The 13959-nt window shown below is 34.6% G+C and overlaps 1 protein-coding gene across 1 annotated transcript; it reads right to left on the minus strand.

Annotated features, from left to right (window-relative positions):
• Positions 1-8619: 8619 nt before the first annotated feature.
• LOC122705260 (olfactory receptor 4L1-like) lies at positions 8620-9558 on the minus strand. Its single transcript, XM_043920524.1, has one exon. It carries the CDS (start codon positions 9556-9558, stop codon positions 8620-8622), a length of 939 nt encoding a protein of 312 aa, XP_043776459.1.
• Positions 9559-13959: the final 4401 nt, after the last annotated feature.

Raw genomic sequence — 13959 nt, forward strand, 5'->3', positions numbered from 1 at the left:
GAATATGAGGGGCTTCTCTGGTGGGAAGTTGAAATGATTAAAATAGGCATGAGAGTGTTGGTTGACTGTGATAGTGTAAGTGTAAACAGCTTTGATTTAACACACACTTCATTTTCCTCACTTCACTCCCGAGAAATTTTCTTACATTCCTTCTGACAACTCTGCAGTAATTTTTTAGATGAATAATCAAAAAACCATTCTGTCCATCAAAACCTTAATATAAAAATTGATCTACACATATTGTATAAAAGCACATCTTATGTATGTATTTACATATTACAGAAATAGAAATTTTAAAAGATAAAATTGAAATAAATTATGTTAAATTATTTTAAATTGATATTCATTAATGGTTATCTGCTTTAAGCTACCTAAAATATAGTGTTTTTGTTATTCAGGTGTCTTTCTATGAGATTTTGAGAGAATATTTATACTTGGCACAAAATAGCTTCATAATCATTTCTGTGTGCTGCTGTGCTGTGTGCTCGGCTGTGTCTGACTCTGTGACCCCATGGACTGTACCCTGCCAGGCTTCTCTGTCCATGGAATCTTCCAGGCAAGAATACTGGAGTGGGTTGCCATTTCTTACTCTATGGGATCTCCACGACCCGGGGATCAAACCTGCATCTCTTGCATCTCCTGCATCGGCAGGGGGATCCTTACCACTGTGCCACCTAGGAAACCCTTTCATAATCATTACCCTTTTTAAAACAAAATATAATAAATTCTTGTTTTGTAAGGTGTTGCTTTTTACTAAATTAATCATATTGATATTTCTGGTATAGTTTGCAACACAGGCTTCAAAGTCTGTTCGATAACTTGATAACAAGGGATGCCCTGAATAACTTTTGAATTGGTTGACATCTCTGTTCCTTATCTCCAAATCTTTATGTATCTAGTCAAATTCATCATTTAACCCATGGTTTAATGTAGAGTTTTTGCATAGATATTGCTTTTTTGCAAGAGTCATTGTAGTTGGGAATTTCTCATATACAAATGTTAAAATTTCCCATAGTCTTGCAATGAGCAAAATTCCTTTCCACAAGACTTAATTTATTCTATCACTATATTTGCAAACATTAGAATTGGTTTGTGTGTACTTTCCCATGGTGTTTGCTGATAAGGAATGTATTTTATTTATTTTCATATTGCTCATCTTACCCATTTTTACAGAATAGCAGAAAATACAAGTAATTTCTCAGTGGAATGTGGCTTTGTTCATTTGCTATTAATAAGAAACATTCTAAAACACTTTTTATTACATTAAGTGAAAAATTTAAAGCCTTCCATTGATTATTATATGGCTATTAATATTTCAAAGAAAATTATCAGTAGTTTCATTATGGTATTATTGGAAAATGTGCTTGATATATTTTCAATCTTCTTATGTTTATTGAGACTTATTTTATTGCCTAACTTGATATCTACCCTAGAGAGTGTTCTATGTGCAGTTGAAAAAATATATATTCTGTTGATTTTGGACAGAATGCTCGGTAAATATCTGTTAAGTTTTTCTGTTCTAATCTGTCATTAAAGACCAATATTTCTTTACCTATTTTCTGTCTTGAAGAATATCCATTGACATAAGTAGTGTGTTAAAGGTCCCTTACCATTATCGTACTGTCCTTTTATGTCTGTTAATATTTGCTGTATGTATTTAGGAGTTCCTATGCTGAGTGCATAAATACTTACAAGTGCTATTTCTATTTTGAAAAATAAATGATTTTCATTTTTACAAGATGTAATACCAGTCAGTCTTGTGTATATCCAGATTAGCAAATAAGGCATGAGTAGCTGCACAGAGATTTTAATATTTTAGTAAATTCACAGAGTACTTGATAGTGTAACACAACTTGTAACTTAAAATTGTATTTCACTTAATCATAAATTTCAGGTATTAAAAGCAGAAGATAATCAGCAGCTTAGAAAATAACATAGAAGAAACCCAAAAAAGAAAAAGTTAAAGGAGAGACAGGGGACATAGGAGAGCTACTTGGTAAGTTTGGTGTCTCAGTGGCATGTTTACTGGATGACTTGAAGGCAGAAATACAAAATAAAAGGCAGCCATGAGGTTATTCTCTGATACCTGTTTCTCCTGCACTTCCCTGCCTTTTCAAAGCTCTGCTCCAGCCATGTCTTCCATGATTCAGGCTTGCTCGTTGTTTCCTAGCATTCCAGAAACTTATTTCTCTTTCTTCTATTTTAGTTCCTAAATTTATGTTATTTTAAACTTAGAAATATTTCATTACTCTGCAATTATTCGCTTGTTCTTATTTATTCCTAGCTGAAAATTTTGAAGAAAATATTCCTATGTAGTAGCATTACACCAGTTCAATTCAGTCATGTCTGACTCTTTGCAACCCCATGGATTGCAGCATGCCGGGCTTCTCAGTCCATCACCAACTCCTGAAGCCTGTTCATGTTCATCAAACTCATGCCCATCAAGTTGGTCATGCCATCCAATCATCTCATCCTCTGTCATCCCCTTCTCCTCCTGCCTTCAATCTTTCCCAGCATCAGGGTCTTTTCCATTGAGTCAGTTCTTTGCATCAGATGGCCAAAGTATTGGGGTTTCAGCTTCAGCATCAGTCCTTCCAATGAATATTCAGGACTGATTTCCTTTAGGATTGACTGGTTGGATCTCCTTGCTGTCCAAAGGATTCTCAAGAGTTTTCTCCAACACCACAGTTCAAAAGCATCAATTCTTTGGCACTCAACCTTATTTATGGTCCACCTCTAACATCTGTACATGACTACTGGAAAAACCATGGCTTTGACTACATGGACCTTTGTCAGCAAAGTGATGTCTCTGCTTTATAAAACACTGTCTAGGTTTGTCATAGCTTTTCTTTCAAGGAGCAAGCGCCTTTTTATTTTGTGACTGCAGTCACCATCCACAGTGATATTGGAGCCCAAGAAAATAAAATCCGTCACTCTTTCCATTTTCTCCCCATCTATTTGCCATGAAGTGATGGGACTGGATGCCATGATCTTAGTTTTTTGAATGCTGAGTTTTAAGCCAGCTTTTTCACTGTCCTCTTTCATCCTCATCAAGAGGTTGTTTAGTTCCTCTTTGCTTCCTGATATTAGAGTGACTATCATCTGCATATCTGAGGTTGTTGATATTTCTCCCAGCAATCTTGATTCCAGCCTGTGAGTCATCCAGCCTGGCATTTCACATGATGTACTCTGCATAGAAGTTAGATAATGTCAGTATACAGTCTTCACATATTCTGTTCCCAGTTTTGGACCAATCAGTTGTCCCATGTGAGGTTAGAAATATTGCTTCTTGTCCTGCATACAAGTTTCTCAGGAGACAGGTAAGATGATCTGGTATTCTCATCTCTTTAAGAATTTTCCACAGTTTTGTTGTGATCCACATGGTCAAAGGCTTGTATTGAAGAAATAAACAGATCATCAAAGGAGATAATTCAGTATAAAAAAAGAACCCTATATACCACCATTCATCACTGGATCTTGATTGTCAACTAAGTTCTCAATTAATAACTTGAATACTTTAAAATATATAGGACCCCTGGGATACTTCTTATTAAACTCTTAATTTTATTTATAATAAAATTGTGACCCAGGATTTGATTTTCCCCAAAAACTTGACAAATTACCATGTCAAAGAAGAACACTGAAGCTCTTTCTCATCATATAAAATAACCCATGTCTTCCATGACTAATTTTCTTCAGTTTGATCTGAGAAGTTCATATATACATACTAATATAAACTAAAAGTCAAATGTTCTAAACTATGCTTAAATTTATAAAAGATGGGCGGTTATGGTGGTCTTAATGCTTGGGAAAAGGAAAGACTAGGGCAATACACAATTTACTAGTGAATTACATTTATTTTTCTGAAAAAAAAGAGAAAACTTGAAAAGCTATTAATTTTAGTGCACTGCTAGTTTAATTTTAACATATAAGGCAAAATTAGAGAAAAATATAGCACACAAAAATGCCAAAATGTAGAGAATATAAAAAACAAACAATAAAATATCTATTAGGACCAGTAAAACTAGAACTCCTCTCTGCCACACCTACTTTTACCTTGGAAAATGAATTAGACCTTGGCTTTAAGAGTTTATAGCTGCATCCCAGGAGAAGGAGAAAAAGTTTTTTGGTAAGAAAACAAATCAATATATTGCTCTATTATAATTAATATTATTTCCATAAAGCACCCTCGAATTTTCTTTTATTAACTATTGAAAGGATACCATCCCAAATAACTTTATTTGATATTTTTGCTATTCTTTTTTAAAGCCAACCTTTTAAATTCTGTTATCTACATGATAAATAATTTATAGATGTTAAGATGAACAAATCTTAAATGTATAGTTTGAAAATTTTGTTTTCCTTGTGCAGGCGTCTATGAAACTACCACACTTGTCAAATTTCTCAATATTTTTCTCACACCAAAAATTTCCCTTCAACTGCTTTGCAATAAACATTCACCAGCAGAGATAAGGACTATTCTCATTTCTCTCACATAATATGTTTTGTCTATTGTTGAATTTCTTTTAAATAAACTCTTACAATGTGTATGCTTTTGAGTATCTTCTCCCTAAAATAACAGTCTTTTAGAGATGTATCCAGACTTTAATGTATAAGTTTAAATTTTTTTTAATTTATTACTGAGTTTTATTCCACTGTGTGAATGTACTATGAATGTAACCTCATCTTGGTATCCATTTCTCAGAAGACCTAAATTAACATAATTGGTACTGGGAGTGGTCTGAGAAACAGATGAAAATGGGGACTTGTAGCTGAATCAATTGGCCTGGTGGCCAATAAGATTTCACTGCAAATGGTAGGGTTCCCAGGTGGCTCAGTGATAAAGAATCCACCTGCCAATGCAGGAGACGCAGGTTCAATTCCTGGCTCAGGATGATCCCCTGGAAGAGGAAATGGCAACCCACTCCAGTATTCTTGTCTGGAAATTTCCATGGACAGAAGAGCCTGGCAGGCTACAGTCCATGGGCTAATGAGTTAGTGAGCATGCATTCACACAAGTGATAGATGGGACATAGGCCCTGGCTTAGTGTAGTTGGCTGATGGCTAAATATTTCATGGGTGGTGATCTAGGAATACAACCTGTTGGAAAGGAATGCTATTGCAGGTGAATAATTCTTTTATTTGAAAGAAAGAGAGGAGAAATTCCTACAAATAGTGCAGTTGTTTGCTTATTGTTAAGTTGGATTGATACCTTGAAATAAAAGAAATTGAAAGCCATTAACTAACAAACGTTAAAGGTTAGGTGTAAGGACTTAAAAACTCTTTGGTAGTTTACAAAGAGTTCCTTGTCTCCTGAATAAGGAGACACAGACAAGCAAGATGCTGAAGATCTAACAGAGCTACACAAGTATACTATACCTTTAGAATATCCCTCACCTTTGAAACTGTTAGTTACTCAAGTAGTGTCTGACTCTTTGCAACCCCATGGACTGTAGCCCACCAGACTCCTCTGCCCATGGAATTCTCTAGGCAAGAATACTGAAGTGTGTTGCCATTCCCTTCTGTAGGGGATCTTCCACAGTTACACAGATCCAAAAAAGTACAAACACTCTAGGCATGTGTATCATGATAAGGTCAGAGCACTGGTAGGGAAAAATTTAAAACCATGAAATATCGAGTGAGTACGTCTGGATAAATGCCCCAGCAGACTTTGCTTCTACAGACTCCTCAACATCAGTATGAGCTAGAACTTTCTGCTCAAGGAGCTTCAGAGGCCTTGCTTCTGCAAGGAAATAGGTCATCTTTTAGGCCTGGACTAACTTCCTCTTCTGCATAATAACTAGAGTAGAAGCCCAGCATAACCCCTGGGATACACTGAGCCTGATAAAAACGAAAGAGACTGTATACTAAAGTAATTGTGAGATTTTACTGTCATGTTCTGGCAGGAGCCATGAGACTATTATTGAAGGGAGTCATGAAACTATTATTGAAGGGAGTATTCATGCATTGTTCTCTTCATTCCAAAGGGAATCTTTATGACAGTTGTTTTTAATTCTCAGTCAGGTAAATCATGAACTCTGTTTCATCACTGTCAGTTTCTGGAGATTTACCTTGCTTCTTTATTTAGAACATCTTTGCCTGGTTCTCTGTTGATTCTCTGTGTTGGTCTCTAAACATTAGACCATGCACGCACCTCTGCCAGTCTTCACAGATTGGCCTTGTACAGGTGAGGGTCCTCACCAATAAACCTGAACAGAGGTTCTGGACACCTCTGCCAATGGTTTCCCTCCTCAGGAGGAAGCATGCCTCTTGGCAGTGATTTTTATTTTCTCACTCTGTGGACAGATCGTGGTGAGGTATGTGGTGGAGCTTTGGCATTCTAGAAGCCCAACCTGCCGTGTCCATTGTCCCCCAGCACCTGGACTCTGTCAGAACCATTACAGCTCCAAGCTTAGTGAGATAAGTACTAGCTCTTTGGGAAGCCTCTGTGAAGTTGGGATGCTAGATCCATAAATTAACTCTTTTCCTTTACAGGTGGAAGCTGAGAGCTGGAATTTTTTATCCACTCATTCTGTGCTGAGTTATGGAGGATCAGTGATATAACTGGCCCAGCTAACTGCCTCTGTCTTCCCCCAGACAGCCAGACTGTGACAGACCTGTCAGAGCTCCAAGACTAGCAAGACCTGAATCTCCTTGCCTGATTTGGCGAGTCTGGTTTTTCATTCTCCAGGGGTAAAAGAGACTTTCAATTGGTTTCAGAGTTCTCACAAAGAAAATCTGTCCTCAAATTGCTGTTAAATTGGTGTGTTTGTTGGAGAGCAATGGTCCAGGGATTCCTCTTCTCATGTTGCTCATGTCATTCTTAACATCAACTAGTGAGGTAAGCTGTGACATGAACGAGTCTTGAAAACATTGAAGAGAAGCCAGTCTAAAAAGACCACATCCTTGCTTCCCTCACACTTCCGGCTCTAGGCAACCATTAGTCTACTTTTTGCTTCTAAGGGTTTGCCTCTAAAGGACATTTCATACAAATGGACTCATGTAAGGTGTAGTTTTTAGTGACTCATTTCTTTAACTTAGACAAATGTTTTCAAGATTCATGCATAGTGTAGCATATGCCAGTACCTGATTCATTTTTATTGCCAAGTAATATTCCATTGTATGGATATAGCATGTTTTATTTATCCATTCATTAGTTGATGAACATTTGCGTTGTTTTAACATTTTTACTAGTATGATGAAAGCTGCTACAATCATTTTAGTATAACTTTTTGGGGTGTACATGTGCCTTAATTTTTTTGAGGGTGTATTTGGAGTGAAATGACAGGGGCACGTGGTGATTCTATGTTTAACATTTTTGAGGAACTGCCAAAATTCTCTCCAAAATGGTTACACCATTTTGTATTCCATCAGCAGTATATGAGGGTTCCAGTTATTCTACATCCTTGTCAACCCTTGTTATTTGTCACCTTTTGATTATAGCCATCTTAGAGAAATAATCATAATTTTATGAGACAATTTTAGGTATAGTATAAAACTGTTTCACTGGTAATCTTTTATGAGCATTCTGATCAGTAATGTGTTATAGGTTATTTTGACATTTGTGAACTACTAAGCCTGAATTTAGCTTGCCATACAGTTTAAACAAACAGGCTCCCAACATGCTGCAAAGAATCCGAGCATTGTGCCTTAACAGCATCACTCTTGATGAGCTTGAGGATGCACTGAATGGAGAAAAAAATCTAAATGCTTCTTTAGGATTAATTTCAAAACTATTGCCTAGAACAAGAAAAAATGTTTGGTCTCTTGAATTGGGGAAGAATATTTAAGATTAGCCATCAATAAGTTTAGGATTCTGAATTCAGCAAGAAATGCCCCCTTCCCCTCAACACTAACAAGCTTAATTTGCTTATAATTGCAATAAAAATTGCAAGCTTACCAAAGACAATTGAACCATAGTTTAAACACTTGGAAAGAACAAGTTACATGGTATATTACATAAAATTAAAAAAAAATGTTCTTCTACTTTTATTTCCTTAGGTTTGAAAGTCAATTATGCCTACAAATGGCATTTCTTAGAGCGTTTGGTTTCAAGGCTGCTCTGTGCAGTTCTATTGAAATTGCCTTCTATTGTTTTTTCCCTTTGTAATCTTATGTTCAATTTAGCATTTTATATTTATGATACTGTCAAATATAATTTTTTATTCTTACATTTTCTCTGATTGGTTCAAATTCTTTGAATCATTATTTGTTTAGGGTGTCTCATTTATGATAATATAAATGACTATCATTTGTAGAAATGATAATTATTTATAAATGACTATGAGTATAAATGATAGTATTATGACTGTCATTAACAACCCATATCAATTAAAGTAATCTCTAACAGTATTCATCATGTTTTTATATTTATTTCTTCACTAGAAAATATATATTGCCTGTATCATAAAGTATTTAATGATTTTTATATGTCTATTTTGCTGAGATCACTAATTATCATTATATAACAGCATTGTGTAAATTTAAAATATATTATCATTAATTTTTTCTGCATCAGTTAAGATTCTAAAATAAGAAAGTAAAACCATGTATTACATATGTATTCAAATTATATTAGCATTATATTTGAAAGCTTGGTTACTTATACAGTTCTAAAATCTAAAAGTTCTGTGTGGAGCTAACATTTTGGAACCCTAATTTTTTCATGGCCTCTTGCATTTTCTGATTTCTCAAGGTGTAAATAACAGGATTCAATAAGGGTGTGATAACAGTGTAAAATACAGCAAGGACTTTATTGCTGGCAAAACTCTTGAAAGGCCAGGCATAGATGAGGATACACGGCCCAAAGAACAGACTGACCACAGTGATGTGGGCAGACAGTGTGGACAGGGCTTTGGAGAGGCCTCTAGATGATCTTCTTTGCACGGTGGCTAGGATGACAGTGTAGGAGACAAGCAGGAGGAGGAAACAAATAAGTGACCACAGTCCACTGTCAGCAATGACAAATAATTCCAGGGTGTACGTTTCCACACACGCAAGCTTAATCACAAGGGGAAGGTCACAAAATATATTGTCTATGATGCGGGGGCCACAGAAAGGCAGGTTTACTGTTAATACCATCTGACTCATGGTGTGTATAAAACCGATTGTCCATGAAAGTATAACAAACCCATTCAGTAACCTGTGGTTCATGATTTTCCTGTAGTGTAGGGGTTTACATACGGCCACGTATCTGTCAAAAGCCATGGCTATCAGAAGAGTCATCTCAGCACCTCCAAACAAGTGCATGAAGAACATCTGAGCCATGCATCCCCATATAGAGATGGTCTTGTGTTCAGTGAGCAAGTCTCTGATCATCTTGGGTGTGGTGACCGTGGAGAGACACATGTCCAAAAAGGAGAGGTTTCCGAGGAGGAAGTACATGGGAGAATGAAGGGTGGAACTGCAAGTCACTGTGACCATAATGAGAGCATTTCCCAGCACAGTAGCCCCGTAGATCAAGGAGAATGTCACAAAGAAGACAATCTGAAGTTCCCATCCTGCAGAAAATCCTTGTAAAATAAACTCAGTCACTACAGATCCATTTTTCAGATCCATTTACTCAACTCAGAAAGATTCCAGATGTTCTTTATATACAAAGAGAATTTTTTTAAAAAGCCACAATTAGCACTGACATGGGGTTGCAAAGAGTCAAACACAACTTATCAAATGAACTTCAACAAAAACACCAACATTTTTTTATTTCTATTTGATGAATAACAATTGGTGATATGAGGATAGTCTTAAATCTCAGATCTTTTGTATTGTTTTCTCAAATCCTTTTATCATCACTGTTCACAGTGAAGAGTTTGGGTGTTGTGTGCAAATGGTATGTCATGGTTTAGAGCAAATAGTGAAATGATTCAATCCTAATGTATAGATATTGCTTTGGTTGTAATATATCACACTAAGTTTTCTTTGCTGAGCTTTTTAGATGTCATTCTTAGGATGTAGAGTGATCAAAATTAATTATCATTATGTGATCACTATGTGATAAGCTGTGTTGTATTTCACATATGTTAAGCTTTACTGTTATGAGCATAACAACCCCATTATTATAATTATCCTAATTTTGTATTAAAGGAAACTTGGCATAGATGTTTTAAATGACTTACTCACACCAGCATCTAGGCTTGTAGCAAAACACCATATTCCCTCCAAACATAAAGGAATGAATATTTATGGTCAAGTTATTAAATATTGATTAAATTAATATGTTCCATTTATATGAACATAACAGATATGATTCAACAAGTATTTGGAATCCCTCTATGTAATTAACTGCACTTTTTTTCTTATGCAAAAGGAATCAGAACCTGGTATCTCGGGAGTTTACCATCTAGAGTTAATTATCAATCAAAAATTAGCAATGAGACATGTAAGAAAATATTTAATTTAGCACATGTTGTGAAAAATGTTGTAAGATTTTTTAAAATTGGCAACCAATTCCAAATGTCACTTTTAAGACACAGCTTCAAGCTTGTTTGTTTCTATCTTCAAACGTTTTAAAAAGTAAAACGAAAAGTACTCATGGTCAGTAAATAAAAGGACAAGTCTTAAAGACTGAAGATTTATAAGAAGAAAAGAATTGATAACAGTGAGTATAAAAAGTGGTGTATTTGGAAAAGTGACTGAATTAAGTTTTAAAGATTCTTAGGAAATGTTTGTTTTCTTTTCTCCAATGGCCTATAAGTCTCTCCTTGTTTTCAGCTCTGCTTGGTCTCTTGTCAAAATATCTTATCACCATTATCCAACCTTAATTATCTCAGTTGTTATCTTACCTCCAATATTTTTAAGAAATAGTCAGTGTCTACAAACTAGGGGAAATAAAGGTGAAAAATGTTGTAGTTCCTGTAGGTCAACCTCCAGGAGTTGCTAAATGGTGAACTGTGGACCTGGAGGGGCATGCAGAGGACAGTCTCCACACCATGCCTTCTATAATGGTTGTGTTACATGACTATCATGAGAGTGACCAGAAATATTGCTATTGAGACTTTTGTGACAGAAATGGAAATAACTGCATGCACTTTGGGGAAGTGACATGGCTTGATAACTGTTAGAAAGAATGAACATGCCAGCTATCATTTGGGAACCAATACCTTGAATTTTATATCCCACAATAAAGTAAAAACAGAAAAACTTGCAAATGAAATTAATTTAGTTAAACATAATTGATTAAGAAAGATTTATTTTGGCCTTTTATTTCAGAGGGAAAGCTGGAATTTACTGTGTTGATGACTTTCCCAGCATTTCTGTCTCTTATTCCTCTCTTTCATTTTTAAGCAAGCTTTCTCAAAATATTTATTTGGTTCTGCACTTAACATACCTGTTTCTATATTGTGAAGGTAAAAAGACTATACAAATGAAAAGAAATAAACTATCATATAGTTTAGACAAAAATCCTATCAATGAAGAAAATTGTCTTCCTCTTAAATAATTGCACATTTTGTTTTAGTTACCTTTACTCAATTTATGATGCACTTTGCAGGAATTTGAAGACAAAACACAGTATATTAGAGTTAGGAGGGAACTTTGTAATCCTTTGTTCTCTTTAGTAAATGAAAAATCAAGATCCCCATAATTAGTTAAATTTTCCCAAGTCTTAGATGTAGGACCACCCTGAGGAAATGTAGTGATTATTAGGTGAGATGGTGTATGTATAAGCTCATGGCTGGACACAGAATGGGCACAGAGAGGGCATGTGTTGAATCTGAGTCACTCATATAAATCTTATATAATCCTGAGACTTTTCCATATAAATCTCTATTAGGAAAGGAAGAAGTCAAGGCTTGTTTTAGTAAACTGTTGAAAATAAATATTTCTACTCATGCTCATGTGTATATGAGACATAAATTACTTAATATAGCAAAAGAAAAAGGGGGTAGCAGAAGATGAGATGGTTAGATTGCATCACCAAATCAATGGACATGAATCTGAGCAAATTTCAGGAGATAGTGAAGGACAGGGGAGCCCTGTGTGCTGAAGTCCATAAGGTCACAAACAGTCAGACACAACTTTGCAGCTGAACAACAAACACTACAAGCATAACTAACTCAAATAAATATTTTCTCCCATTGTCATTATAGATATTTAAATAAACTAAGCATAATTTCTATCTTGACTAATTTCACCTTTTTCTAAAACTATACGTATTTTTGTTAAAATACAGATGAAACTGAAAAATATGCTTAATAAAAGAAGCTGGACACAAAAGACTATATGCTTTGTAACTTCACTTATATTAAATGTCTAGAAAAAGCAAATCTTTGATAAACGAACGCATATTAGTAGCCCTTCAGCTGGGGATTGATTGGAGATGGGCATGAGTTTTCTTTTTGCAGTGGTGAAAATGATTTAAAATAAGATTGTGTAAAATAAGATTGTGGTGATCCTTGCACAGCTATGTGAATAGAATAATAATCATTAAAATGTGTATTAAATGGGTTATTTTATATTAGGTGATTATGTTCAATAAAACTGTTATGCATTTTTTTCTTTTATTATTAAATTAAAATTATCTTTAATATTTTAATTTAGTGTTCTTAAATAGGGTTTTCTAATACTGTCCAGCTGTTTGTCCTCAAATTTATTTCACCAGGAGACAATTATTGTCACACTGCAATCCAATACAATCTAGCTTTAAACTTTTATTAAAGTCTCCTATTTGAATTTATGGTTTTGAATGACATCTATTTGGAAGCTTACTTTTCTCTGTTTTGTTAAATAGATTTCTTGATATTATTACTATTTTGAATACTCATAATGAGATTCCTGAATATGAACATCCTGTAAGGGCTTCTTTGTCTTTACTCTTTAAAATGCCCTATGTATATATGGTATAACCATAAGTTTCAAACAGCGATTTTCTAAATATCTAGTTCTAAATACCTAAATATCTAGTTCATTAATTCTCCCTTGCCAGCTTCTTTTCCAACTGTAATTATGATATTCTTATCTATATGTACTGGGTATACCTGAAATTTATTAAAAGAAATCTGCAAAAAAATATACTGCAAAAAATAATATGAGTTTCTAGCTTTTCCACTGTTTTCAATGATAGTATGAATTATCTGGATGCTCAGGAATTTATGTTTCTTAATTTTATTCATCATTCTTAATCACTTACCATATACCACCAAATTTATTTGCAATATCATTTTGAGAGCATATACCTTTTAAATGTTCATGGAAATTGTTGATTATAATCCATTGTAAAATAAGTATGTAATTCCATGTCTTGAAAACCATAGTATTTTCCTTCCAGTCAACACACAATTAATTAAAATACCATCTTCAGTATACTAAATTTGTAATGAATTAATCCTCTATAATGTTTTCACTTACTTGCTGTAAAGGTGCATTATGAGAAACAATGTGTTCAAGACGTTATTTGAAATTAGAAATCTAATTTTCACTCTCTCTGATGCCCTTCATGTGGTTCTGGATACTGTTTTCTGCATCTTTTATAAAGACCTGAACCACTTTGGAGGCAAATTTTTCTGGAGCCCTGGGAATCCAAATTTCACTGGGAGTAGTTAAAACATTGGGGCTGCTGTGATAGCATGACCAGGAGAGATGTTCACTCTTAATTTCTGGTCCTGTAATATGCTTTGCTTTCCTTGAGCATTGGAATGATTAAAATAGTCATGAGAGTATTGGTTTTTTGTGATATTATAAGTGCAGACAGCTTTGATTTAAATGATATCCTTGTCCTCACATTATTCCCAAGCTACAGTCTTACCTTCCTTCTAACAATTTTGTGGTATTATTTCAGATGAATAATCTCTAAACTTTTCTGACCGTTACATCTTTAATGGAAAAACTGGTCTATACATGTTACACCCTTACTCCTAAAAGCGCACATTAAGTGCACTTTACTATATTTAGGAAATAGAAAATTGTAAAGATATACTGAGAATAATTCACATTAAATTACTTCAAACTTCATATACATTAATG

Source organism: Cervus elaphus, chromosome 12 (assembly GCF_910594005.1).
Source record: "Cervus elaphus chromosome 12, mCerEla1.1, whole genome shotgun sequence".
Classification (NCBI taxonomy): Eukaryota; Metazoa; Chordata; class Mammalia; order Artiodactyla; family Cervidae; genus Cervus; species Cervus elaphus.